The 27,876-nt window shown below is 32.2% G+C and overlaps 3 protein-coding genes across 3 annotated transcripts; 1 reads left to right on the top strand and 2 right to left on the bottom strand.

Annotated features, from left to right (window-relative positions):
• The first annotated feature begins 8,102 nt into the window (after positions 1–8,102).
• LOC133672456 (7-deoxyloganetin glucosyltransferase-like) lies at positions 8,103–10,007 on the top strand. The gene is made up of 2 exons (XM_062092879.1): positions 8,103–8,644; positions 8,918–10,007. The coding sequence occupies exons 1-2, from the start codon at positions 8,137–8,139 to the stop codon at positions 9,844–9,846; spliced, it is 1,437 nt and encodes a 478-aa protein (XP_061948863.1). The 5' UTR covers positions 8,103–8,136; the 3' UTR covers positions 9,847–10,007.
• Positions 10,008–11,754: 1,747 nt separating this feature from the next.
• LOC133673562 (uncharacterized) lies at positions 11,755–15,932 on the bottom strand. Its single transcript, XM_062094435.1, has 11 exons — positions 15,485–15,932; positions 14,659–14,774; positions 14,375–14,508; positions 13,957–14,153; positions 13,586–13,873; positions 13,443–13,501; positions 13,203–13,239; positions 13,032–13,103; positions 12,806–12,956; positions 12,562–12,693; positions 11,755–12,469 (listed from the first exon to the last, which is right to left on the bottom strand). Exons 2-11 carry the CDS (start codon positions 14,765–14,767, stop codon positions 12,056–12,058), a joined length of 1,593 nt encoding a protein of 530 aa, XP_061950419.1. The 5' UTR covers positions 14,768–14,774; positions 15,485–15,932; the 3' UTR covers positions 11,755–12,055.
• Positions 15,933–20,350: 4,418 nt separating this feature from the next.
• On the bottom strand, positions 20,351–26,362 carry LOC133672475 (uncharacterized). The gene is made up of 7 exons (XM_062092905.1): positions 25,895–26,362; positions 24,307–24,406; positions 23,953–24,015; positions 23,141–23,258; positions 22,438–22,520; positions 21,982–22,043; positions 20,351–21,064 (listed from the first exon to the last, which is right to left on the bottom strand). Exons 1-7 carry the CDS (start codon positions 26,074–26,076, stop codon positions 20,956–20,958), a joined length of 717 nt encoding a protein of 238 aa, XP_061948889.1. The 5' UTR covers positions 26,077–26,362; the 3' UTR covers positions 20,351–20,955.
• Between the last annotated feature and the right edge of the window lie 1,514 nt (positions 26,363–27,876).

The raw sequence follows: 27,876 nt of genomic DNA, 5'->3' as shown, positions 1-27,876 counted from the left end.
AAAACACTTTTGTATTTTTTTAAAAGAATATATATATATATATATATATATATATATATATATATATATATATATATGACCTTGTTTGGTAAAATCCATTTTTCTTTAAAGTAAAATCGGTAAAATAGACCTATGAACATATTTGTCAAATATATCTTTAAGTTAAAAAATTTCTTTATCAAAAAGGTTGAAAACTAACCAACCTTACACATCTGACTTGAATTTGATCCAATTAAATTGACCTAAAATTTATCCAATTGAATTGATCCAAAATATTTGATTCTATTATAAACCCCCCTCCTCTTTTAGTTTATTGTCAAATTATATGGTTGTTTCTATTTTTATTTAATTTTAAAAAACTCATTTAACTTATATCAATTATAATCTAGTTATTGATTTAATTATATGAATCAAATTAAGCATAGAGTTTCAAGTTTCCCTCAGAAGGCACAACACAAATATACACGTCAATGTAAATGTTCTTTTAATGTGACCAGTACCCCCACACACCATTGTATAGTTGTTTTTTTTTTTTTGAATTAATGCTTGAAAGTATAAATATGGTTATTTTTTACTTGAAAATACATCAAAATAATATATTTTATTATTTTTTAAAAATAATTTTTGACATTAGTGTATTGAAATGATTTGAAAACATAAAAAAATAAAAAATATTTAATTTTTTTCAAAAATATTTTTAAAATATAAAAATAAACAAATATTTACTATTTTATTTTATTTTATATAAAAAAGGGGATCAACCTAAATAGTGTTTGGTAAAGCATTAAAGACCATGAAAGGTGTATCTAGGTCACCTGTTCATGTAGCAGAGGTTTCCTTTGTTATTTTGACATTTAGGCATTAAATTTATTGAACCAAATCCAAATTAAAGAACGTAAAAACATTTCAAAAAAAAAAAAAAACTAGTTAGACAGTGCTGACCTTGGTGAGGTCGATGATCAGATGACTATATCTGTTATGAACATGCTTGGAAACGTGTTTGTTGTGTATTTTTAAAATTTTTGATTTTTTTATTTAAAATTATTGTTTTTTTATTGTTTTGGATGTTGATATTAAAATTAATTTTTAAGAAATTAAAAAATATTCATTAAACAAACACACACATTGATTCCAAGGAGCAGGCGGCCTCCTTCCCATTTCACCATCTTTCTGTCTCTTTCTCAATCCGTTTGATCTAACTGGCTATGCTTTTCAGCCCTTTGATTGGGTCAAATACACTATTTTCACTTGTTTTTTTTAATAAAGTTAATATATATATATATATATATATATATATAGTTTATAAATTTTTTAATGAGATTATCTATTTATTTATATGACTCAATTCAAGCATAGAGTTTCATTTTTTCCTCACAGCTAAAAAATACACATGTCAGCATAATTATTGAAAATTTATATAATTATTAATTTTAAATTAATAAAATTAGTTGAGGTATTTATAGATTACTTTATACACATATTAATAAATAAATAAAAATACATGTGAAAATTCTTTCAATGTGACCATGACTACACCTTAATTAGTAGTTGACTAATTGTTTTTGGGTCAACTTGACTATTGTTGGGTATTGCAGCAAAAATGATGGAAGGTTAAAACCCGGTTTAATTTTTTTATAAAGAAAAACCAACCACAACAGAACAGCATGTATTATTAATTAATTAACATTAACATTAATATTAGCTCCATCTTTTATTGTTACTTTCTGCCATGCACATATTACAGTGAACACGAGATGACATGTCCGCGCGCTGCCGCGGGCTTATAAAATAAATATATTTGATAATATTATAATTGTGAATCAGCGCTAAATAAGTAATAGAAATTAAAGACATGATGGAGCAAATATTTCATGACGAAAAAAAAAGTTGTGTTGGTGATCCAAAACTTAGAGACCAAACAAAATGATTTGTAGTAATTTACAGTGTTTTGTGAGGAAAGATACAGTACTTTCGCCACATGATTTAGCTTTTCAGTTAATAAAAAGAAAAAAGAATTACAAAGCTAAATTCTCTACCAACTTAATATTAAAAAAAAAACCAACAAAGATAATTTTGGAAGGAAAAAAACCCATGAGAAAAAACATTGTAGCAATTGACAATGTTTTGTGAGGAAAACTATAACGCTTTTCCCAATAAAATAAAATAAAAAACCATTTAGAGAAATATTGTAGCAATCCACAGTGTTTTGTGAGAAAAACTACAACTCTTTCCTCATATGATTTAGTTTTATTGTAATTATAATTCTTAACCAACTCAATATTAAAAAAAAATCGACAAAGATAATTTTAAAAAAAATCATAAAAAAATCACATGGAAAAACACTGCAACAATTCACAGTGTTTTAAAGAAAAAAAATTATAAAGCTAAATTCTTAATCAGCTCAATATTAAAAAAAAATCAACAGAGACAATTTAAGAAAAAAAATAACAAAACAAACACCAAAAAAAAAAAAAAATCATGTTGGAAACACTGTAGCAATTCACAGTGTTTTGTGATGAAAGCTACAGTGCTTCCCCACATGATTTAGCCTTATTTGTAATGACTTGTAATTGTAATTCATAAACAACTTAATATTAAAAAAATAAAATTGAAAAGGATAATTTGAAAAAAATTATAAAAAATACCATGTGGGAAAAAACACTGTAGCAATGAACAATAATTTTTAAAAAAAGTTACAGTGCTTTCCTCACATATTGTAACTGTAATTTTTAACCAGCTCAATATTAAAAAATAAAATAAAAAAAAAAGATAATTTTGGAGAGAAAAAAATCATGCGGAGAAACACTGTAACAAACAATAATGTTTTAAAGAAAAAAATTACAAAACCAAATTCTCAATCAGCTCAATATTAAAAAAAATTGACAAATATAATTTTAAAAAATAAAGAAATAAAATAGAAAAACTAAGTGGAAAAACATCACAGCAATCCACAGTATTTTAAAGAAAAAAATTACAAAGCAAAAATTTTAACAAGGTCAATATTTAAAAGGTAAAATCAACAAAAATAATTTTGAAAAAAAATAAATGACAAAAAAAGAAAAAATAAGAAAGTTGAAAAAAAAATTTGAAAAAAATTTGAAAAAAAACAAAAAAAAAGAAAGGGAAAAGTAATAAAAAAAAAGGAGAAGAATCACTGTGGATTACTGTTGTAATCCATAGTGTTTTGTGTGTGGGGGAACAATAAATCCCCCACACTAAATATTCAAAATGAGGTTTTTTTTATATATAAATATTGAGACAACAATATTTGAATTGATTTGGGCCAGATTAAATTAACCTACCAATCTACATGTCAAATCATGATATCATGATAACTCAATAAAAAACAAATCAAAACAAATTACGAAACTTAATTTTTAATAAATTCAATGTTGAAGATGAAATTTAAAAAAAAATAATTAAAAAGGATCCAAAAAAATTACTCGAGTAAACTTGGGTTAACTTATCAAACCTACAGCCGAAGTTATAAGGCCGAGATAACCCAGTAGAAAACAAATTGAACAAATTAGCCTAATATTGAAAAAATAAAATTGAAAAGAGATAAGATTAAAAAAACATAAAAATAACGCGAGTCAACTCAGATTAACCCGTCAAACCTGTGACCCGAATCATGAGATAAGAATAATTTCATAGAAAGCAAACTTAAACAAATCACGAAGCCTGATTCTCAATTAACCTAAATGATGAAATTTTAAAAAATCAACTAAGAAAAAAGGAAAAAAAACTTCAATCACCCGAGTTAACTCTTCAAACCTGTTGTTCGGGTCATGAGACTGAGATAATCTCATAAAAAATAAATTAAAAAAATTATGAAACAAAATCCATAATAAACTTGATGTTGAAGGATTGAATTGACATTGAAAAATCAATTAAAAAATGATATTGAAAAATAACTCTAGTCAACCTAGAATAACCCATTAAACCTATAACCGAGTCATGAAACATGGATAACCTCATAGAAAACAAATCAAAACAAATAACAAAGCCTAGTTTTTAATTGATCCAATGTTGATGGATGAAATTGAAAAAATAATTAATTAGAAAAAAAAACTTGAGTCAATCAAGTTAACTTATCAAACTCGTGGTTCGGGTTATAAGGCTGGATAACCTCATAAAAACAAATTGAAAAAGATTGTGTATTTTAATTTCTAATAAATCTACTATTGAGTGATGAAATAAAAGAAAAAAACTATAGATTAGAAAAAAAAAGGAAGAAAAAAACTACTCACTAAAATCCACTTCTCTTTTGGTTTAATTTTCATGGTTAAAGAATGAAATTGAAAAAAAATCAATTAAATTTTTTTTTTGAGTAAATCGAGTTAACCCTTTAAATTTACGATCCAGATTATAAACTAAATAACCTCATAAAAATAAATTGAAAAAAAATTATGAATTTTAATTATTAATGTATCAATTGAAATAAAAAAATATAAATTAGAAAAAAAAAGAAAAGAAAAAAACTAAAAGAAGAAAAACAATTATTCACTAAAAACACTATTTAAATAAATAGTACTTATGAGAGGCAGTATTGTAAAATTCCCTCTTCTTTTAATATTTTTTTTTGGTAATCATTTTTTTTTCTTGAGTACTTTTTTTTAAGAGATGTTGCTATTTCATCCATTAAAACTGTGATTTATCTTTTAGAGGGTATTCCTTCACTTTCGTAGCCATGTTTACGCATACATATGATCTGTTCTTTATTTTTATTTACTGCTCTTGATGAACTCAGAGTTTTTTATTCAACTTTTTTTTTCCTTTTATATTTCCTTTTAATTATATAATCTATCTTCATCCCATAGAGCTTTTCTCTTTGGTCCTTTTATTCAGAGATGTTTCTATTTTATCCTCCAATGCTATGATTTATTTTTCTTCCTTTGATTTGATTCTCTTATCTTTTTTTTCTTTGATCCCTTTTTTAAGAGATGTTGCTATTTCATCCTTTAATACTATAATTTATCTTTCTTCCTTTGATTTGGGAGGGTTAAAATTAAAATCTAAAAATTAAAAAATAAAGCAAGTATTTTTTTACTATGAAGTCAATCTTAAAGTACTCATACTTATTTTTTCCCCCAAGATATTAAATTACAGATACGTACCTTACGCATGAGTGAGATAATATATTTTTATTGTCTTTTTTAATTATATTCGAAAACCACTTATCATTGGGATCAATCCTAATCACGAAAGTTGCCATGCTTTATTGCCTAAATCTTTGGTATACCTGACTTTTTGATACGATTAAGACAACAACTATATTTTTTAGTTAATTTAAGTTTTTTTAATGATTTTAAAAATAAACCCTTCACATCGATTTAGTCTATTTAGAGAAAATTAATAGATTTTATTTTTAACTTTAAAATTAAAATATAAAAATTTAAAAATAAAGCAAGCTTTTTTTCTATCAAGTCAAACTTATAAAGTTACTCATAGTTTTTTTTTTTAAGTTATTAATTAAAGATACCTTATGCATTAGTGACATAGTATATATATTAAGCCAACAACTAGTCATTGGATGCTGTTTTGAAATAGAAAAAAGCATGTTTTCCATATTTTTAATTTTAAAATATATAAAATTATTTAAAATATTTTTATATTTCCTTCTCTAATAAATAGATTTTAATTTCTCTTATTTTTTTTTCGATTGAAATTATGAGGTCAAATGACATTTGGAGTGTTGATAGATAGACATACAGACATGACAAGAGACATTAATGAGTTTTGTTACAAATGCACGTGAGATCTTTTATGATTTCAAAGTGCTTAAAATAGGTTTAATTTTTTTTATTTTATAATTTTATATTGTTTAAATATATTAGTGTTAAAAATATTTTTTTAAAAATTAAAATATTTTTTTAAAATATTTATGAATAAAAAATATTTTGAAAAAAAAGTGTTATTATATTTCCAAACACTCTTAAAAATATTTTTAGTATTGCAATGTTAGTTTGTTTTTTAAAATGTTTTTTTATTTTAAAATATATTTAAATAATACTTTTTTAATATTAATATATTAAAATAATTAAAAATAAAAAAATAATTTAAATATTTTAAAAATACACTGCCAGCCCCGTTACAAACACGCCTGAAAAGTGCCGAACTTATGGACAGGGGGTCCTGTATTAGTGGTTTTTGCTGTGACTTGAATTTGCTTCTCGTGGTGTTGAGTTTTCCGTGGGCTGCTTAGATGGAGTTTGTTAACGAGGTTGTGTCTGTGTTTTAAATAAAATACAGATATAATCTATTTGATTAAGAAAAAAACACAACTTATTATTCATGGTTCCATACTATTTTTGCGTTCAAAACACAGGGAAAAGAAAAGCAAACGAATGCTGCTTTCTACGCGCTTCATGCTAATTAAATAGCATGAACAGTGGATATCCACTGTTATTGCTAATTAATCCATTAGGTTCTCCTATTTGTTCAGAAAAGAAATGAAACACCACTCTCGTAACATTTTTTATTACGGTTAGTGTAGCCAACTATGTTATTCCGGTCGGACCGGTCCCAAGCTCAAAATACATTGAACCAAGTCCGACCCAGTAAAATAAAAAAAATAAAAAATAAAAAATAAAAAATATTTTTTATTTTTTAATTGTGTTTTATTCAAAAAACTAGTGTTTAACATTATTCAATGATAGTATATAAATTAGACAGAGATCGCTTGATAACGTAACATTTGCAGAATTTAATCGCAATCTCAATTTTTTTCCTGATTATATTTTACCTGATGTTGTACTGTAGTCTTTGTCGGATGTATTTCATACGTGATGGAATTGTAGATAGTTTAATGGAATAATAAAAAATATTTTATATAAAATATTATTTATTTCATAATGTAATAACAATAGTTAAATATATAATATTTAAATTAAAAATTATCAATATTAATGATAATTTTTTAAAAATTATTTTATAACCTCAATTTCAAAAGCATTATTAACAAAACACATTAAACTACTTTTTGCTCAACCTCAATTTCAACCACAGTTTTAACCAAATATATATTTTTTCAAGCCAACCTCAACTAAAAGTACTTTTTATAAAATAACTTTTTTTAAACCACATCCACAACAGCAACATCAACCGCAACACCAAACAAACTCTTAGAGTATGGTAGGAAAGTGTGATTGTAATTGTTTTATAAAATATTTATTTATTTTTAAAAAATTATTTTTAAGATTAGTGCATCTAAAATATATATAAAAAATTATTTTTTTAAAAAAAGTTAATTTTTTTGAAAACACAGGTTGACCTGCGTTTCTAAACGGGCTCTTAAATTCACAAGAGAACCATGTCAGGACTAGTAAATGGTCTTTAAGAGTATGATTGGAATTATTTTTTAAAATATTTTTTATATGGAAATGTATTAAAATAATATTTTTTATTTTTAAAAAGTTATTTTTAATATTAGCGTATTAAAATAATTTAAAAATACTAAAATATTTTAATTTTAAATTTTTTTTAAAATATTTTTACAACACAAATACAAACAATCTTGTAATAAAAAAAGAAAAGAAAAATTAAGCCCTACATTCAATTTCCATTGCTGTATACTGTATATGGCTTCGATGATTCTATGAGAAGTTGCCAGAAATGACTATTCTATGAACATGACTTGGATATTTTCTGCCTCCCTAGCTTTTTCCACAGGTCCCAAGTGAAATAAGTGGACAAGGATGAAGTGATTTTTTCAAGGAAGTGGTTAAAATGATGATTAATCTTCAGCACGATTGACTTTGTGATTAGATCAAGTTTCTAATTTCGTTGATCTTCTTAAATGTAGAGATCAATTAGGCTAAGTAATTTCATTCATTTATTCTATATATGTTTGAAAACACCAATAAATTTATATTTTTAAAAATTTTAATTTGTTTTTATGTTTTGGATTGTTTAAATATGTTAATTTAAAAAAAATAAAAAAAATATTATTTTAATATATTTCAACATCAATAATATTTTAAAAAATATTTTAAAAAACCAGCAGAATGAAACATCCACATTGTCAAACAGATTCCAAAAAGGGATTGGCAGCTATAAAGTACAAGCAAGTCTCGTTGATGACTGAACACGGTGATCAACCCAGCAAGCCAGGAAGAAGGGAATTGAGTGAGAGATATGGGATCCAATTCCAAGCCTCATGCTGTCGTGATCCCAAGTCCGTTCCAAGGTCATATAAAGGCCATGCTTAAATTTGCAAAGCTTCTTCACTGTAAAGGCTTTCACATAACATTTGTCAACACAGAATTCAATCACAAACGTATCCTTCGGTCAGGAGGACCTGTTGCCCTTGATAACCTGCCTGGCTTTCATTTTGAAACCATTCCTGATGGTCTTCCTCCTTCAGATATCGATGCCACCCAGGACATACCTTCTCTTTGTGTCGCCTTGAACAAGAATTTCTTAGCACCCTTTAAAGATCTTCTTGTGAGGCTCCAAAACACTGTGTCCGAGAACGATCCTCCTGTTACTTCCATTGTTTCAGATCCTTTTGCTCCTTTCTCCATCAAAGCTGGGGAAGATGTTGGTCTTCCAGTTGTAATGTATGCTACTGTGAGTGCAATTGGTTACATAGGATTCAAGCAACTCTATGCTCTCAGAGAGAAAGGCTTCTCCCCAATCAAAGGTAATAAATTTGCACGCACACACTTGTTCTATTAGAGGGTTAATTCCCCGCATTAACTTGTTGAATTCAGAGAAAAAAACTCTCTTATATGTTGGCCTTAACGTCTAAACTTAGGAAGTCTAGAAAGGGAGCAACCATCCTTGATCACCTGATCTATCAATTGGAGTGACTTCATACGTGCGTTATAAGATCATAAATCAGCTAGATCGATTATCCTATGCATTCAATAGACTTTCATTCTTGAGCCCGGTCTGATAAGATTGTGTTTTGCAGATGTGAGCTATCTAAGCAATGGCTACCTCGACACGAATGTAGACTGGGTTCCTGGTATAAAAGGCCTTCGTCTTAAACATTTTCCGTTTATTGAAACAACAGATACAGATGATATTATATTCAACTTTCTCCTGGGAGCTGCTGAAACCTCTGTTAAAGCTCGAGCAATTGCTTTTCATACCTTTGATGCCCTGGAGCCAGAAGCTCTGGGTGCCCTTTCCACTATATTCTCTCGTGTTTATTCCATTGGTCCACTCCAGTTATTCCTCAATCAAATTGAGGAAAATAGTTTGAAGTCTATTGGATACAGTCTATGGAAAGAAGAAAGCAAGTGTCTCCAATGGCTGGACACAAAGGAGCCCAATTCAGTGGTGTACGTGAATTATGGAAGCACAGTAGTGATGGCAACTGATCAACTAGTGGAATTCGCGATGGGACTAGCTAATAGCAAGATCCCATTCTTGTTGATTATAAGGCCAGATTTGGTCAGTGGTGAATCATCTGTCTTGCCAGCTGAATTCACAGAGAAAACTCAGAAGCATGGCTTCATTGCTAGTTGGTGTCCACAAGAGGAAGTACTTAACCATCCATCAGTTGGAGGGTTCCTAACTCATTGTGGTTGGGGTTCCACCATTGAGAGCTTGAGTGCTGGTGTGCCGATGCTGTGCTGGCCCTTCTTTGGAGATCAACCAATGAACTGTAAATATAGCTGCAATGAATGGGGAGTTGGCATGGAGATTGATAAAAATGTTAAAAGAGAAGAAGTGGGGATGCTTGTGAAGGAGCTAATGGAAGGAGAGAAGGGTGCGAAAATGAGGGAAAATGCTATGGAATGGAAAAGGTTGGCTGAAGAGGCTGTTGGACCAAAAGGGACATCATCCATTAATCTGGACAAGTTCATAAATGAAATAAAATCATCAAATAATTAGATATAAATCCTTGAATGAGCAATAGAGATGGGACAAGCTTTGCTCATTAAAGGTGGTGGAGTGAAAAAAAACCCTATAAAATAAGACAAATTGTTTTTCATGCTGTATCAACTTGCCATAGTATTGTATTTGGTTCGGGTTCTTATTTAGCCTAGAACTAGGCTCTGGTACACGCTACGTTGTGGGTTTGTTTTTTTATGTGTAAAAATTAATGTCTTGCTGCACGTTTCAATAAAACAAGAGGAATCAACAAGTTCATATTTGTTTTTGTTTTGTTTTTTTTTTTTTTTTTGTCTCCAAGAGCATTTTTAATGTTTTCACTATTTATATGAAGAAGAAGACCATGATACCCTTTTAAGCTAGGCTAAATGTTATTTGATTGAGGGGCAAAACAATAATTTTCTTTTCTTAAAATCCTTAATAAAATGTGTCTTGCATCTTGTGCTACAATAAATTAATTGTTATCAACCCCATCTATTTTAGTTTATTTTTTAAATTTAGGTTGTTGGATTGTCAAATCAATCTATGAGTAATTGATTTGATCCATTTCAATTTCAAATAGTATCATCTTGGAATGTTTATTTCTTTGAATAATATAGAGTTAACAATCATTTAGATAATGTTTATGGAATGTTTGTTTCATCTCAAGAAACATGTAACATAAATGATAGAATTTACTCGTTGAGAATGTAAGGGTTGATGAAGAGTTAAAAGATCATCCCAGATTCCTTATGGAACGGTACAAACGATAGGATTTTTCTTTTAGTTGACGATAATACTGGAAACTGGAATTGCAATAGTTCACAATATGAGCTTCAGATCACTCAAAGTATCGCAACAATTTAGAACTAGTTTTTTTTGTTTTCATGAATTGACATCAGCATTAAAAAACTGTAGCAATCTAGTATGGCCGTTTCAATTCAGAGTAAAAACAAAAGAAAATGTATACATGCAAGTATGGAAGTAATTTAAAGCCAGTTTCAGCATTTCTTTTTCCAGTTTACAGGAGCAAGAAACTTGTGGCCACGATCATTTTTGGCTCAGAAATCAGAAGGCAATGCAGATGAAGAGTAGTTGATTTTGCCTGGGAAAGCATATCTCAGAATGTTTGTGGTAGCTGTGGCAGACCCAAAAGGCATGCAAGATCTCCTTTACTCAATCCCTGGAACAGATGTTGAAATAATAAGGTTAGGACAAGTTTAATGGTACTGCATTTTGGTTATGTTTCACTGAGAAAAACTTGAGAAAAAGTAATCAAGAACTAATTCTGCATCTCTCCTTTGCTCTGCTTAGGTTTTGATGTCTTTCACCATTTCGAAATATTTACATCTTTCCCTTTGTTGTAGCCCATTGAAAGGAGAAAATCTTTCCACTCAACAACTATGCATGAAGATCATCACGGGACAATAAGCGAGAAGACTCGCAGAGAGGATTCTAGCCTAAGAAATGCAGGGCTGGGCAGCTGATTTTGCAACACAAATAGCAAGGACTCCGTTGGATCTTTCCTTCTCTTCTCTGTAAGACTTTCTGTATACTCTAACCCCTGAAAAGAGAGCATTATTGCAATGAATTTAAATTTGATCCAAAAGGTATGAACATGAAGCACAAAGATATTGTTGGGTGCACATTTGGCTATCCCGCATTGAAAAGGAATGGGCAAATAAAAACTGTAGGAATTAGTCTTTTGGGTAACCGTGGAACCTAATCATTTATATTTTTTAGACTTAGTTATTAAATTCAGCCTTAAATTTGTTTATTTGAGCCAATTTTGACATTTATACAACACATCAACTTTGAAGTAACTACTAATTGAAAAAAAAATGCATCCATTGACTTCTAAACAATGGTTGATTGAAAGAGATGCAATACAAGAATCGAATTTTTGTTATATTTTGTTATTGATAAATCTGTTGCTTATATTTGATTGTATTAAGGTAGTGTTTTTGATACATTAAATTGGATGTACATCAAGTTTTCAAATCTGTGCCCCAGATTTGGGGTCTGATATTCAATCAAAGAAGTGAAAAAACCAGTAGGCCTTCAAATTTGAAGTACCATGAATTCTGCACTAATTTTCTTTGTTGGTATGTATCTAATCTACCTAGCAATATCGTACCATGAATTCTTGATCCCGTGTTCTTGGAAGTTGGCTTGCACCATTGATCTTCCAGAATTTAATGTAGTATCCTAGGTAAAATGTTGCTACTTCCTAGACTGAAACAGTATGTTCTGTGCTATCTTTGGTTCCAGTTTCCAATTCCTCTGCGACAGATGGCAAACGTGGCTTCACAGAACCGTCTAAAGAATGGTGTTCTTGCTCATGTTGAGCCAGCATTGTCCAGATCAGAACCAGAAATACCATGACTAATGAGAGAAACACCATTGATGCCCACACCATTCGAACGTATCTTTTCAATGGTTTACAATGGTACAAAAGGATCTCAGAGAACGCATCCTTCACTGCTTTACATTGTACTAGATTTTCCATCTGAGGGTACACATTTAGTAGGCTCTGAATGGATGTGCTGTATGCCTCAACTGTTCTATAATAGTTAGGCGATATGAATTGTCCGTTGGCACATGTTCCATTATCGAAACTGGAACAAGTAAATACCTTCAATACCTGTGGAGAGTGGAATAGAACTTCATTTAGTGAACATGAACAGAGAAGATATTTGGGGCTACAAAAACTTTTTGATCTTCCCTTTGACATACCTGTGGGATCTCACCGATTCGGATTGTGTTAGCAGGGCACTTATCAGGCTGGTATTGGTATTCAGGTGGTGCTGAGAAGGGATTGCAAACTGTATAAGGTACTCCTTGCATGGTTGATAAGTTTGCATTCACCTGAAATGTTTCAGCAGGAGAAAGGTATGATATAAATCACATGATAAAACGATAAGGTTCAATCGGGGAGAAAAACAAATTGCAACTCGGAGATAATGTCCTGCTAATCCACCTGATTAACAAGTCTGTAGATCCCTCTACTGACATCAAATAACACTGCTTTTGCTGAGAGCAATTGATCGCAGGGAAGGATTGAACTCAAGCTGTTGTTGTAAGGATTCTGTTGGAAGTTTTTGAGAGCTGCACATGAATCTCTTGAAAAGCTGCAGAAAAATGTTCATGTTCCCTCAATTAGTTGGTATTGAGAAATTGAAGCAATGGAAAGAACTTGGACTTACTTTTCTAAGAAGAAATACAGCCCAAAGAACAACCAGCATAGAACAGTCAGGATCCAACAAACAACAATTAATCTGCTAGAGAAAAATCATAAGAAATTGTATATGACAATCAATTCTCTCTTTTAGGAAATATTCTAGTTCGGCTATGTAAGCGTTGTTTATTTTACTTACATGTAAAGTGGTCGCCGTAACCTCAGAGTTCCACAGACTGCAAAAGAATGAATTCAAACACAAAATGAGAAATATATTCAACTTGATCATAATGATGAAGAAAGTGATAAATAATAATAAATTGCCAGCACTTGGAACTTTTCCTGTCCAATCCTGGTTTTACAAGGTTAAAAAGTTGTATCGACCAACTAAATTCCAAGTGTGGTAGGACTAAGGAGTTGAACACATAGGGAGAAATACCTGAAAGAGCAATTAGTGCAGCCAGGTTCAAGGAAATTGTCACCGTGGTTACTATATAACTGCAGCAAGTATCATATGCTATCTTTTAGACAAGCTCAAATGGACATGGATATACATAATTTGCGCGGGAGAGACAAACTTACACTATCTTGAGACCCTTATCGATCAAGTGCCTATTCTTCCGAGCTCGCCTTTGTATATCAGCAGCTTCAGCATCAAGTTTCGCTGATGTGGTGGTAAGGAGGGTAGATGCCTGAGCGGCAGCCCTTTGTTTAGATACTCCTAAATTCTCTTTCATGTCTTTCAATACTCCTGTTGTGTTGTACATGGTTTTCCATGCGTCATTCGCCGTGTCAATGATGATGTCCACCACATTTTTAGCTCGTGAATGGAACTTCGCATTCCCTCCAAGAACTAGCCCAGATGCAGTTCTGCAGATAGTATTTCACTTGTCACAAACTGTTGCAGCATTTATATTATATGGATTTTGGAATGCAAATGTGGCGGGACTTACATTGCTAGGGTAGTGAAAAATATAGCCAACAGAATAGGCCAACATTGCTTGTGGCAAGGCAATCTTTTCTTCTGCTGTCCATACCTTCTAGTTTTACAGCAGAAAGCAAGTGCTAGCAGAAAGCCTCCATATGCTATGCCACCCAGAAGCCAGATTACCCCAATGACATATCCATGAACTCCTGTAAATATGGCTGACTGCAGAAAATACATGTTATTTCTCTGTGATTTTAGCTTTTACGCAAATTTCAGAAATAACTAAATCATTAGGACCATACTACCATGCTACAAGACTAAGGAAAATCTTCTGGGATTACATCAATAAATGCTAAAATTATGGTGGCAAAACTGATTTTCTACATGGATTCATGATTTTCTATAATTAATATCTATTTAAAGAGAGAGTGAAAGGGAATTACACTCCAATAATGTTTGTTTTTGATATCATATCCTCCTTTATATTTCTTGAAATTTTCAAGTGGATCCAACCTCACAGTATCATCTGACCGTATCATAGGTTGTGACCCATTGTTTACATCACGAACATATGTACCTGATGAAACAAGAAACATACCAAGAAATCAATCATTAGCTTAAGGGCTAATTAGTTTTTTCCAGCTAACGAAAAGGGCTAGTTTGAATTTTTGGATTAAAGCCCACTTCAAGTTTCAAAACCTTGTTCAATGAAATTATCAGGTCTTACCAGGCTTAGAAGAATTTGAAGAGAATGTTTGTCCTGCAATGAGATTTGAGCCTAAAATGACCAAGAAAATTAAGGAAACAACCAAATGTGTCGCATCTGTGGAGCCCATTTTCAACCTGTCAAACAAGGAGGAATTAGTAAACAAATGCTCATGTAAAATTGCTTTGACCAAAATTGAAGCAGCCATGATTTTCCACCTAACCTTCTACTAATGCTAATGGTGCTTTTGAACCACACCAAGAATGGACTGACCTCACCCATCAAACAAGTTTTAAACAGAAAAACTAAAACCCATCATACAAATTTTCAATAAACCGGAACCTGATCAACAAGAGATGATTAAGAGAAGAAGGTGGTTTAACTTTAATTTTCATGGTTAAACTAATAAACCTCTCTAAAGGAAAATAAAAGATTAGATAAAAAATGGACAATACTTTAGCTTCAAGTGTGAATGGAGGAGAAAGATATCTTCTTCTCCATTAATAGGTGTGCACAACTTTTACAGAAGCAACTTCTTTGCAAGTTCAACATTTTTTAACCTACTGAACCTGAACAGTACAGGAACCGCACGTAGGGGGCAACAAGATCAACAATTTCTTCTCAAGAATCACAAAAAGTTTCAAGAAAGATTATGTATGCATGCATGTTCTCCAAATTCTGCTATCCATATTGCTCTATTGTACAAGAGCTTTCGAGTTCAAATCTTTTCAGAGTAAAAATGACAGAAGAGAGAGAGAGAGCACTAAGGGCATATAGACGCCACCAAAATTTGAGAGGCAAGAAAAGATACACAACAAACAACAAAATATCTATTCAGATAACTTACCAGAAGTACTAGGAGTTAACCACTCCTTCAAAACCCTCCTTCAGCAGCTAAATATCTTCAATCTGTACTTCAATATCTCAACAAAAACCTTCCAAGATTTTCAAGTATTCTCCAAAATCCTCTAACAGAAACTCCTCATAGATGATCAGAAGGTTAAGTATCTATGCAAATCCAGCTCAAACCCCAGATGAAGGGAAGAAAATATATAGTATCCCCCAAGTCAAGAATGTCAACTGAAAAAACTTCTATAGAATTTCAAATCCCTTAACCAATTTATCTTCATAACTTCGAAGGAAATTACAAAAATCTTTGAACAACATCAAATTTTCAACCCACTATTTCAAATACTTAAATAAGCTCGCCCGTGTCAAACACTCCCATAAATGAATAGAGAAAGTTCGGTTATTTTTCAACTTAATCCACTTCTAATCAGATTACACCAACTCCGTAAAACCTTTTTCTTGTACGTCTGACTTTCTCGGTCCTAAACAGAACCAAAAGGTAATGGAGTTGCATGACGATGGACATGCGGCTAAAAATCACTTGTGGTCCTTCTACTTCGTGCCATAGTAAATCAAATCCTTCACTTCTAAACTAAAACAAATCAACCCTTTTTCTTGTAAATAATGGTGATATGAAACTCCTTTTATCAAACTCACTTGCTTATTAAAATTCTAGATGAATGCAACATGTTATGAAATAATTAGATGGGATTCTCAAATATGTTAAGGATATCTCACCAGCCAACAATCATGGATACAAGTAGATCAATGGTATCTCACCAACCAATAATAATGAGTACAATCACATCAAGAAAATCAAATTTCCTTGATTAGCACCATATTAATCAGCACTAAATTTCCTGCTATCATTGACCATGCTGCAATATTGCAATTAGCGCATGATAACCTTGTATATATGCGCGCGCGCGCTATTGTTGTGAATAAACATCAATCATAAAACCATCTTTATTCTATTAGATGGAATCAGAAGCTCTAACGGAGTCGAACAATCAAAATACACGGCCTTGTCTGAATCCAGCCAAATCTCAACCCAAAGCCCTGCTGTTGTTCTTTCCACTTCCAACACACCAAACAATCTAGTTGCTTCATAACTTCACATTAGACTCAATGACACAGATTTTTCTGCCTGACGTGCACAATTTAAGTCACTTTTTATTGGATATGGCTTGCTTGGCTATGTTGATGATTCAGATCCAACTCCACCAATGGACACCCCTACCTATCTCTTGTGGCTTAGACAAGATCAATTTCTTCTTCGGTTTCTGAATGTGTTGTCACTCTCATAGACTTATCCAAAACATCTCAAAAGGTTAGCAGAAGCTAAACAATCTTTTTGCTAACCAATCATGATCTCGTGTTATGCACTTGAATGATAAATTGACTCTCTTTTGTGGTTCCTGCTCTGTTTCAGACTATCTTCAATCTACAAAGTCCATCATGGATGAACTTGCTATTAATGACACCCCAGTAACTGAAATCGGAGCTTTAATTCACATCATTAATAGCATTGGAAGTTAATTCAAGGAGTTAGTTACTCCTAATAAAGATGATACCTATGAGTGGCCAGAGTTTCAAACTACTTCCTCAGATTCTCTAATGGTATTGAATAGCACAAGTGTTCCTTTATCAACTTGGCACAATCGTTTGGGACACCCTTCTCTTCATATCTTGCAGCAATTACTTAAAAATCTCTTTATTCCCATTTCTTCAGTTAATCTGAAGTCTTTCTCGTGTGAATCTTGCTTGTGCAATAACAACAGTAATCAACTCCCTTTCGGTACTTCAACACTTACAAGTCGTTATCCACTTGATCTAGTTTATAGTGATGTTTGGGGACCGGCCCCATCAATTTCATCGATCATTTTACTAAATATACATGACTTTATCCGATGAAAAACAAGTCCGATGTCTATAACATACTTCCTAAATTCAAGGCAATTGCTAAACATTTTCTTCTCACAGTTTATAGAATTCTACAGATGGTGGTGGTGGTGAGTATCAAAAACTAAAAACTTTATTTGCGTATTACTCATTTTCTTGTACCTTAACACAATAGAGCTGTCGAACATCGACATCATCACATTGTTGAAATTGGTGCCTTCAATATTCTGGTCTTTTACTTTTCGAACAGCAATATATCTAATTAATTGATTGTCTACACCACTTCTAGATATGAAAAACATCATTTTAAAAAGCTCTATAAATAATTGGCTAGCTGCCAAAAAGCTATGCACTTTTGGTTGTTTGTGTTATCCATAACTTCGACCCTACACTTAAAATAAACTTCAAGCTAAATTTCGTCTCTGTGTTTTTGTCGGATATTCTAACTCTCAAAGTGCTTATAGTTGTTTCGACACTTAAAGTGCTTATGTTACCCATCATTTATAGTGATAATCTTGGTGCCACGAATTTCTGTGCCAATCATGTGTTTCACTCACGAATAAAACACTTAGCGCTTGATTACCATTTTGTTCTTGTTCGTGAGAAGGTTAATCAAGGTCAGCTTCAAGTCAATCATATTTCAACCAAGGATCAACTTGTTTATGCATTAACACAGCCTCTCTCTTAGCAAAGTCTAGGCTTTCTACGGTCCAAGATTGGTGTCTTCGATGGAAGCAGTACCATCTTGTGGGGGCATGTTTTGGATATCTCACCAACCAACAATCATGGATACAATCAGATCAAGGAGACCTCACGAACCATCAATCATGCACATAATCAGATCTCCTTGATTAGCTCCATATTAATCAGCACTACATTTCCTGATCATTGGCCCTAAAGCAATATTGTATTGCCATAATCAGTGCATGATAACCTTGTGTACTACTTTTGTGAATAAACATCAATCATAAAACCATCTTTATTCTATTATAAATACATCATATTATGAAATAATTGGATAGGAGTTCTCATATTCAGTGCTTGGAAACAAAAGGGTTGGGTTGATTAAGTATAAAGTAGAGGAATTAGCTTGAAAAGATGTAAAAAGTGAAGGGATCGTGTGTGATTTTCAGCCCATGAAATAGGAATTTATTTCCCCCCCAAAAGTCCATCTCCTTGTCTCCTCTCTTATAGAGTAAAAAATAGACCAAAATCTTGCATTCTGGTCAAGGTAAAGACCCCTTTGGGCATTGGGTCGTCGTCTTTTGATTTGTAACTTGTTTCTTTATTTAAGGTGTTAATGAATCTAACTAAGACTGTATTAAAAGACAAGTAGCACACATGTTGCCTTGCCTAGCTTGTTAAAACTTGAAAGAGAAAGGAACCCTCTTCTCACCACTTGCCACCAAGGAGAAGTCAACAAGATACAACAAATAAAATAATCATTTCAACAGTACAAAGGTAAAAAGATATGATTTTATTGTTTTTTCGGCTTAAATTGACCGCAAAGAATTCAAGAAGGGGGGAAATTTAGAGTCATTTTGTTGGTGTGTTTTGGACCCCCCAAATGCACAATAATTGAACATCATAGTTTTAGATTTACTCGGATTAACCGGTTGAAAGATATATAATTCAGATCACGAGTCAAGTCGTGATTAATAACTTTACCTAAGATACTCACCTTCATAAGCAGATACTCAACTTCAAGAGTAATAAATGGCCTAGTGGATACAAGATTGTAGAGTATAAGATGGTCCAAATCTATCCCTTTACGCTAGTTATGACATGCACAGTTTCTTAAGGGAAAATACTTCCTAATTTCGTATTAGTTGCATCTATGCTAAGTTACGTTACGTTATAGAGGCAGACATAGTCTCTCTCTTTATCGTGGTGCTAACGTTCAGAGTATTAATGTGTCCGTTTTTTGACGAAGGAAAGTTGGCAAGGGGACTATTATTTCTTAAGTAACTTCAAGTGTCCTTTTTGAGAGAAAAAAAGAAGCAATTATGTTACAACTACGTAGAAAACCTACATCAATTTAATAGCTGAAAGTCGATGCATGTCGGATACTTTCCAAAGCTGAAAATGTAATGGTTTTTTTATGCACTAAAAGAAGATGGAATTTAGCTTAATCAAAGCAAAATGGTTGCCAATTCATCCCACTATGAGTCCAAAAAATCAATCTCAGTGAATGATGAAGGAGAGGAGGAGTTCATTAGCTAGCATGTCGGCTACTTTCCGAGTAGTTTCTGGTCATTTTCTAGAGAGTAGCAATTTTTTAGTGAAAGTCAAATGAATGTTACTTTTCGTTTTTTAAGTTGGTATTACACGGTAGAGAATACATGTATTTTTTCGGTTTAAAAAACAAAGGTCTTTGTTTGTGTTTTCAGAACAGAAGATATTGAGAGATATGTTCTTTTTATCTCTGTTTTTTTTTTTTCTAACCAAGCGCTACAGATTAATTATTCAATCCAAACGGTTGTTTTTTGCAAGAATTTCTTGCACAAGTTTGATGAATCCCCAGAGTAGCGACAACCACCCTGCTCGGGCATGGAGATATGACTTGCCTTTGAGAGACCTGCTACTCAGCCTAATTTGGAGGCTTTGCCAAACAATTTGAGGTTTCTATTTGCGCAAGAAAATAAGGTTGAGGTTGGTGAGTGCCCAGACGAAAGCAGTATAAAAAGAAAAAGAAAAAGAAAAATATGTTTAGTTGAGGAGATTAAAACATAAAATAAATCTAAATTTAAAGCAATTTTAAATTGAATTGTTAAACTTCGAAACAAATGTAGAGAGAGATGTTCCTTTCATCTCCATCTTTCTTATTAATCATAGAAGCATTATACAACCTTTTTATACTATTTTGAACTTTTATCGTATCACCACCACAACACTAAATACACAAAATTCAACCCTCTCAGACAAGTTTGCAGTTACAATTGAAACAAGGCGATTGACTTGCTTTGTCGGTGAAGAGAGGGATAAAATGGAATTGAATTCAACTGAAAATCTGAGACATGACTGAGAACTATTTAAAGGATGAGCCATAATTGCCCATTGTTGCTCCTCTAGGGCTATAACAACTACAGTGATAGCTTGATCCATGAAGCCCAAAAGAAGTTTTAACAGAGAATAAAAAAAAAAGAAGCAGTTCCTTGCTACAGAAGATAATCTAAATTACGCCCACGAAAACCCCACAAACTTTCCTGGAGTTTTCATCTCACAAAGAAAGCGCCTTAATATTTACTTAGCACAACACTCTAATCAGAAGGTAAAGGCACAAATTTTTCATCAAGACAGCCAATGACATCCAACACTATTTATTATTATTCTTCATTCCCTGCTTTCTAGGCATAAACTACATCGAAGTAAAAATATACGAGGGGGGGAGTTTTTTTTTTTTTTTTAAAAAAAAAAACTAAAAGCCATTGCAGTTAATGGCAAGCTGAACTAGGAGGGCATTTCACATTGGAAAATGATGGTCAGCTTGGTGCAGTTATTTTCTACAGGCAGATTGATGCTTGCATTAGAAGGTTTGATCATGCCTTGTTAACAGACTGAAGATGATTATGGCCTAGGAAGGTTTGGAGGCAGAAGGATGGTGTCAGCTAGATCATCGTTCAACTTGACTGGAAGTGGTGGCATCTGCTTCATTAGTTCTGGCACATCATTCATCCTGCAAATAAAACGAAATGAACAGGGATTCTATCTGGGAAAAAAAAAACTCCATTCATCCTAACTATATCACTCTTAGACTCTAACCTAACACCTTTAATCATATCTGTAATTGAGATTTCAATTGATTTGATAGAAGACTATATGGAGCATAAGCAGCAGAAGGAAGTGTAAAATCGCACATCAAACAGGTGTTACTAAATGTGTTCTTTGAAAACCCCCACAACCATGACAAAACCAAGTATCGCACTGCTTGGACTCCGCTTGGATCAAAATACTTGAACCGAAGCTTGATTTCAACCCAATAAATTGGGTCCAAACTTTGGTAGGCAGCAACTGCTTTTGCTACAGCCTCCACCCACCCCCACCCCCAACACACAAACTCTCAATTTCTTTTGTTTTTAGGTAGAGGATGATCATGGGTCTTTAGACAGCTTGAAATTTGGATCAAAGGTCATTGGTGTTTAACTACAATATTTGCAAAGTAATGCAGGTCCTTCGTTGATTGTGCTTCAAACAATAAATGCTCTTAAAAGTTAGAGCATAATATGATTAACAGAAATTCACACATTTGGCATTGGTGAGCCTGTCCACAAGCCCACTCAAGCGAGGATTGGTCTGCATTTCCCTTTATATGCAAGCCTATAAACAGTGTAAGAACATTTACAAGTCTTAAACCAGATGTGTAGTTCAGCGTGTATGACTATTTATATGTCAATCAAATGATGGAAATGCGTAAACATGCATAAACATACAAAATGATGACTTGCATCTTTTATGAAAAAGAAATCTACAAAGAAAACAAATAGCAAATGAATGCTTTTATGCACACAAACACAGAAAAAAGAGTGAAGAAATATACAGTATTAAGCCATCATAAAATCTACGTGATAAAAAAATGAAGAACTAAAAACATACTGGTTCATAATTTTGCAGATGTTGTCACGTGTTTGGCGGAGAAGATTGAGGTTCTCCTGTATCTGAAAAGATGACAATAAATGAACGCAATTTCAGTTGATGGCCACCAAAATGCACAAAGGGAGACTTGCAATAAAAGAGCACTCATAAAAAATATCGCATGCAAACAGTAAGAGATGTTGTTTGAGTAACACATACATGAGGAAGGGAGCGAGAGTAAAGGCAAACAATGCATCTAGTCAAACCCATTCAAATCATTTGTTTCATGCATCAAGTTATTGACGGATTATACAAAATATAAAATTGCATTCATCAGATAATCGCACCATATATAATCATCTAAGTGAAAAGGATGTGTTGGAAGGAGACCCATATCATACTGCATAAATACTTTCCTAACTCTAAATTCAGTAAACGAATAATGTGAAATAATGAGATCATGACAGAAGTATTCACCTGAAAACTTGCAAGGTTTGCAGAAATTTGATTTAGAATCTGTGCATTTTGCTTAAGAAGCTCTCCTGTAACTCCACCAATTGCTGCAAGGGGCAAATCATAGCTCTTTAATGTAACAGGACAGTAGCCAAAGGGTTATAAATACTACAGTATTAACACAACAAACATAAGATGTCTGGAAAAACTAAGGCTTTGTTGATAGGAGTTCAAAATTTTATATTTTGAAAGTAAAATAGTAAGGGTGTAAAATTTAAGGGGCTGCAGAATGTGTTAAGGATGTTTGGTAGGAGTTCAGAAATTTAAAGGTATTAGGGGATCCCAATGCAAGTCAAATCAAATTTTAAGTTACACATAAATACAAAATATAAAATAATATATATTTTGCGGGCACCAGATGTGTGGTGGAAGGAAAAGGAAAAAATGGGTGTTAAATACATAAAAGAGAGAGAATGAGCCATAAAAAACAATAGTTTCACGATTTTACCAAGCATATTTCACCCCCTTTACCTTCATAATAAACACATCATAAGTGGTAAAAATCTCACGATTAATTAGGAAGCCACTGACAACTAAAGCTTGGCCAAAAGCTGGCAAATTGAAGTAACAAGGATAAGCAGATAAAGTTACAAAAAAAGAAAAGGAAAAGGATGCGTTTCCAAAACTGTTTGGAATAAACAAGTTTTGTGAAGTATAGAACCCTCACCATCATATGAGATGCCTTCTTCACTTTCCAGTGGCATCATTGGAGTTGCAAATGGAGAAACACTGGGGTGGGCAGCCATGAAGTTAGAAGTCTTTGCAGAAGGATCACCATGTCTTTCCTGTGAAGAAGAAAGCAGAACATATAACATTAGCATCGTTCATTCCAAGAAACCACAATCACTTTTAAAGATTCTCGCTACACGTTGTGTATTGTTATGTACTGTGTGATGCCACAGGTTAATATGTGTCAGAAAAGGAATTGTCTTTGAAACCATAAATGCCAAATTGTTTGGCAATCACCAGTTTCATACATTAGAAATTTAGTTATGCCAATTAAATGAAACTTTAGGCACTCTAAAGCATATTTTCCTTTGAAAAGGTTGAGAGAACATAATCTAAAAGCTTCTGCATGAATTGTGCCAATTTCATGCCCATCCTTATCAGATTTATCATTTACTAGCCTATATTTCTCACTTGTCTGGTAAATCCTGCAGGTTGACAACGGTACAGGTCCGAATGAGAAACTATCTCGGTGTTATGGTGAACAAACTATGGCCCACAGCTGGGTTTTTAACACCCTGCTTGTGACACAACTATGGCCTGAGCAGTAAACCTTCAGTTCAAGACACAGGACCGCCCAATTAAGTAAAAGACAATAAATTTACACAATATACAAATAATACAGAAGAAATTAATGTGTTTAAGCCCAGTTAAATGTGTGTGCTAATTCAACAAGATGTACCATAATTTAAAAATAAAAAATTAGAGCAACTCCAACAGAAGAGATTCACCACAAAATAAAAGACATCATACCTTTTTATCTCTACTTCTACGTGCTAGATTATCTTCCTTCCTTCGCTTGCTCTGTTCCTTTTTCTGGACAGAAATAAATCAGTTTGTAGTTTTGACTCGCAGCCAACAGATGCATCATATAAAAAATATAATTAGCAATAAAGTAAAGCTACAAAATGAACCACCAAGTGATTTATTTCCCAAGCTTTCTCTTGTAAACCAGATATGCACTGTTCCAAATATAAATCGTTCATAGGTTGATTGATTATTTAACTAGAGAATTAGCAAGTTTTGGCAATCTTAAGAACAAAAGTCTTGATGCTAACGATTTAACAAAGGCTTCATGTAGCAAGATATTAGACTAAGAGAACTTACATTCATCCATCTGCAACGCAAAGCAACATCTCGGACTGTCTTGCTTGGTAGATTCATAGCTATCTTTGCATAACGTACTACGTTTGTTTCCTCTGCAAAACTGTGGGAGATAAGGAAAATCAGGTTTTAGATTAATCAACTGTGAACCAGTACTAGGTTAAAGAAATTGAATTTCATTATCTTTCTTTTTTGTCCAGTAAATTACTGACTCTTTGACTGAAAATTGAAGATTCAACAACTTAAAGAAAAAAGAAAAGAGAAATTTAGTTCATGATTGCTCAAGAAGAGTTCGTTTCATGTCGCTGTGGTTCCCATGATAATCGTTTTTCTATACAACTTTCTTTCTGTAGCTTACTAGGTAACTAAAAAGAAGTACTAAACAACAGACATTACCTTTTGGGAATAACAGTACGCCAAAAATTTCAAACACTCAGCTAAAAGGATCTCGTAGCTGAAGAACAATGCTTTTCAACTAATAATATTTTTCTAAATTATTGATCCAGGATGGCAATTTTATCACTTGATCAGATAAAAGATAAAAGTAATAAAGATATTTTTGTGACAAATTGAGGACAGTGACTCTATTTGCAAGTTCTCATTGGTAAGGCACCAATGATTAAATGAAATAAATTAGTATGGTTTTGGATAATCATTTATGCAGTTATATTGAAAGACAATGCAACCATAAACTAAAATCCATAGCCAAGTTATTGTATTAGAGACCGCAAAGAGTGGAGCGAGGGAAAAAAAAAAGGAACTTGGTTAATAATGATTCTGCTTCAGAATTTGATATAAACATCATTACGCTGTTTAAGACTGCAAGTTGATTACCTCACAGAGAAAAGATTTCTTATGTGAAACTTAACTCAATAGCTAAAATTCAGTTCGGAACGAATGTAAGAGATTACCTACCAAAACTTAATTGAAAAGTTGAATTGGAGTGCTTTAATTTTGTGAAAAATCTAGACCGCAGAGAGTGGAGTGAGGGGAAAACAAGGAACTTGGTTAATAATGTTCTGCTTCAGAATATGATATAAACAACATTATGCTGTTTAAGACTGCAACTTGATTACCTCACAGAGAAAAGATTCCTTATCTGAAACTTAACTTGATAGCGAAACTTTGGTTCACAACGAATGTAAGAGATTACCTACCGAAAATTCATTGAAAAATTGAGTTGGACTGCTTTAATTTTGTAAAAAATCATATTTCAACAAATTATTTAGCAACAATCCATGCTAAGACTTTCATTAGAAACTCATTTTAGTCAGCCCCTCGAAATTCCAAATACCAAATAACTATAACTACTGCAGAATTGTTGGTAATACCAAATAATCCAACAAGAGCAAACCCTACAAACACCAAAAAGAATTCAAATTTCAACTCCAGCTGCAATTCACCAAACAATAATTTATCGAATAATCAAAAACTCGTCAGCCCCTCGAAATTCCAAAGAAACCAATATACAAACCAAGAAAGATTCTCAAATAACAAAAAAAAAATTAAATTCAAGACACCTTCCAAAAAAAACACCAACAAAATCATCAAAATTCAAAACAAGAAAAACCCAAAAAGCAAAAAAACTTACTCTACCAATCCCTCTTCAAGAATTGTCTGTTCTTCAAAAGTCCAGTCAGTTGATATACCAGGATTGTGCTTCAAAGAAGAACCAGAAGAAGGGTCTGAATTACCATTACTTGGATTGTTTCCATTGAATGAAGAAGGAGCTTGATTGCCATCTTGATTATTTGTCCCAGATGGGTTTGCCATTGAAAGACAATCTTTTTCCAAAGTTTATTTTCTAACTGTCTATACAAAAAATAAGAAAAAAAAATTGAATCTTTATTAAAAAGAAAAAAAAAGATTCAATCTTTTTATGTATATCTATATACAGAGTGTGTTCTTGACTGAAGGGAACTCTATTCAAAATGAAATTCTAGAGAAATTAAGAGAGGAGAGAGGGGAGGTGTACGGAATTCAGAGGGGAAGGGTTTTTTTTAATTATTATTTTTTATTTTTGAAGGTTGGGAGGGCTGAAGAGGAAAATAAAGGAATTTTTATTAAAAAAGGGGGAAATTGGAGTGTATTTTTAATTTTTTATAGTGTAGGAAGAGAAGGTGGATGTGGAGAATTAGGTGAATGACTAATCTGCCCTTTGTGTCATTATGAATTGTTTGTATTTAATTATGGTAATTTGATTTTATGGTTAATTCCAGTTTTGGGTTTTATGATTTTAGGAAACTTTTTGGGATTTAAGGAAAGGAGTTGGATTAGGTATTTTTAAGGGGTTTCATGATTTTATTATTTTGAGGAGTTATGAGATCAAATTTAAAAATAAAAAATAAAATTGTGAATTGTGAAGGCTGATTTTAGGCATTTGTACTTTTTTTATGTCAATCAACAAATAGAATTTTTTTAATACTATATTTTTTGTAAATAATAGAATTTTGTTGTTAAATAGACCAAACAAAGTAATTTTTAAGCAAAAACAATAATTATATTTCTATCTTTATCCTTTCAATCAAACATATTTTTATTTATATTTTTATTGGATTATTGATTAACTTATTTAAAATCTGTCCATCATTAGCATATCTTATAAAAATAATAATGACTCTCCTACCAAATTGATTACTCAATCGTTAGCAAGTCTCAACATAATTAAGTTGTTAAATCAAACATTTTCGAGTCTCAACATTTTATCTTGAAAATGATAGAACACAATAATTTAAAAGTAAAAAACAACAATAGAAGAGTCAAATTGAAGTCCGGTTGTTGATATTTCATATGGATGGTGTTAATAATAATAATAATAATAATAATAATAATAATAATAATATATGATAAATTCATTGATGAGGTCAAAGTTTAGAATTGGTAGGAGACAAGCATTTTTCTCATAATCATTTTTCTTTAATTTAAATAAAAAATAACATTATGGGATTTGTGTATGATTTCAAAGACTTTTTCCATACAAGAACCTCACATCATTTAACAAGAAAGATTTCAATTCGTAGAGACTGGAAATCTAGGCTTGTGTCCATTAGGGTCACTTCAGGAAATGAATACAGAGAATTGCCCAGACAAGATGTACGAGATTGGAAGATTTGACAGGAGACAAATTGGGCTTTAACAATCATCAACACTTGGACATGGTGTCTGTTCGTGTCCGGAAGTGTATCTATCTACTCACAAAGTGGCAATAAGCAACCATGGATGGATTCCCTAGTGTGGTCCTTGCACTAGATAGATGCTCTCAGAGGAAAGTGATGTCTCTTGTACTTGCTTTAGGTAGGCTGGAGGGGGGAGGTCTTTCCCTTTAACCAAACAATTCTTCTAGTAGTTTATCAAGTGCTAGGAATTTGCTATCAAGGAATTGTTTTTTTTATATATAATTGTAATTACTAATATGATAATTATTAAAGATTTAAATGATAGTTAATTTTAGGATCCGTAAAATTAATTAAGATACACGCAAGCTGACCCGAATATCCACGTTAATAAAAAAAACACTTATTTATGCATTGTGTATTGAATGATTGGCATGTTATTGTGATGATTTTTTTTATC

The sequence above is a fragment of the Populus nigra genome, chromosome 14 (assembly GCF_951802175.1).
Source record: "Populus nigra chromosome 14, ddPopNigr1.1, whole genome shotgun sequence".
NCBI lineage: Eukaryota > Viridiplantae > Streptophyta > Magnoliopsida > Malpighiales > Salicaceae > Populus > Populus nigra.
The sequence above is the reverse complement of the archived record's forward strand: the minus strand, read 5'-3'. Positions and strand labels throughout refer to the sequence as shown.

What these genes read in the sequence shown, in the direction of transcription:
- LOC133672456 (XM_062092879.1), top strand. Translation starts at nt 8,137, where the DNA reads ATGGGATCCAATTCCAAGCCTCATGCTGTCGTGATCCCAAGTCCGTTC. An exon ending in AGGCTTCTCCCCAATCAAAG is followed by an intron (nt 8,645 to 8,917) that starts GTAATAAATTTG and finishes TGTGTTTTGCAG; the next exon opens with ATGTGAGCTATCTAAGCAAT.
- LOC133673562 (XM_062094435.1), bottom strand. Translation starts at nt 14,767, where the DNA reads ATGGGCTCCACAGATGCGACACATTTGGTTGTTTCCTTAATTTTCTTG. An exon ending in AAAACAAACATTATTGGAGT is followed by an intron (nt 14,154 to 14,374) that starts GTAATTCCCTTT and finishes TATTTTCTGCAG; the next exon opens with TCAGCCATATTTACAGGAGT. An exon ending in TGCACTAATTGCTCTTTCAG is followed by an intron (nt 13,240 to 13,442) that starts GTATTTCTCCCT and finishes ATTCTTTTGCAG; the next exon opens with TCTGTGGAACTCTGAGGTTA.
- LOC133672475 (XM_062092905.1), bottom strand. Translation starts at nt 26,076, where the DNA reads ATGGCAAACCCATCTGGGACAAATAATCAAGATGGCAATCAAGCTCCT. An exon ending in CAAACCTTGCAAGTTTTCAG is followed by an intron (nt 22,044 to 22,437) that starts GTGAATACTTCT and finishes TCATCTTTTCAG; the next exon opens with ATACAGGAGAACCTCAATCT. An exon ending in ATCTGCAAAATTATGAACCA is followed by an intron (nt 21,065 to 21,981) that starts GTATGTTTTTAG and finishes TTTTATTTGCAG; the next exon opens with GATGAATGATGTGCCAGAAC.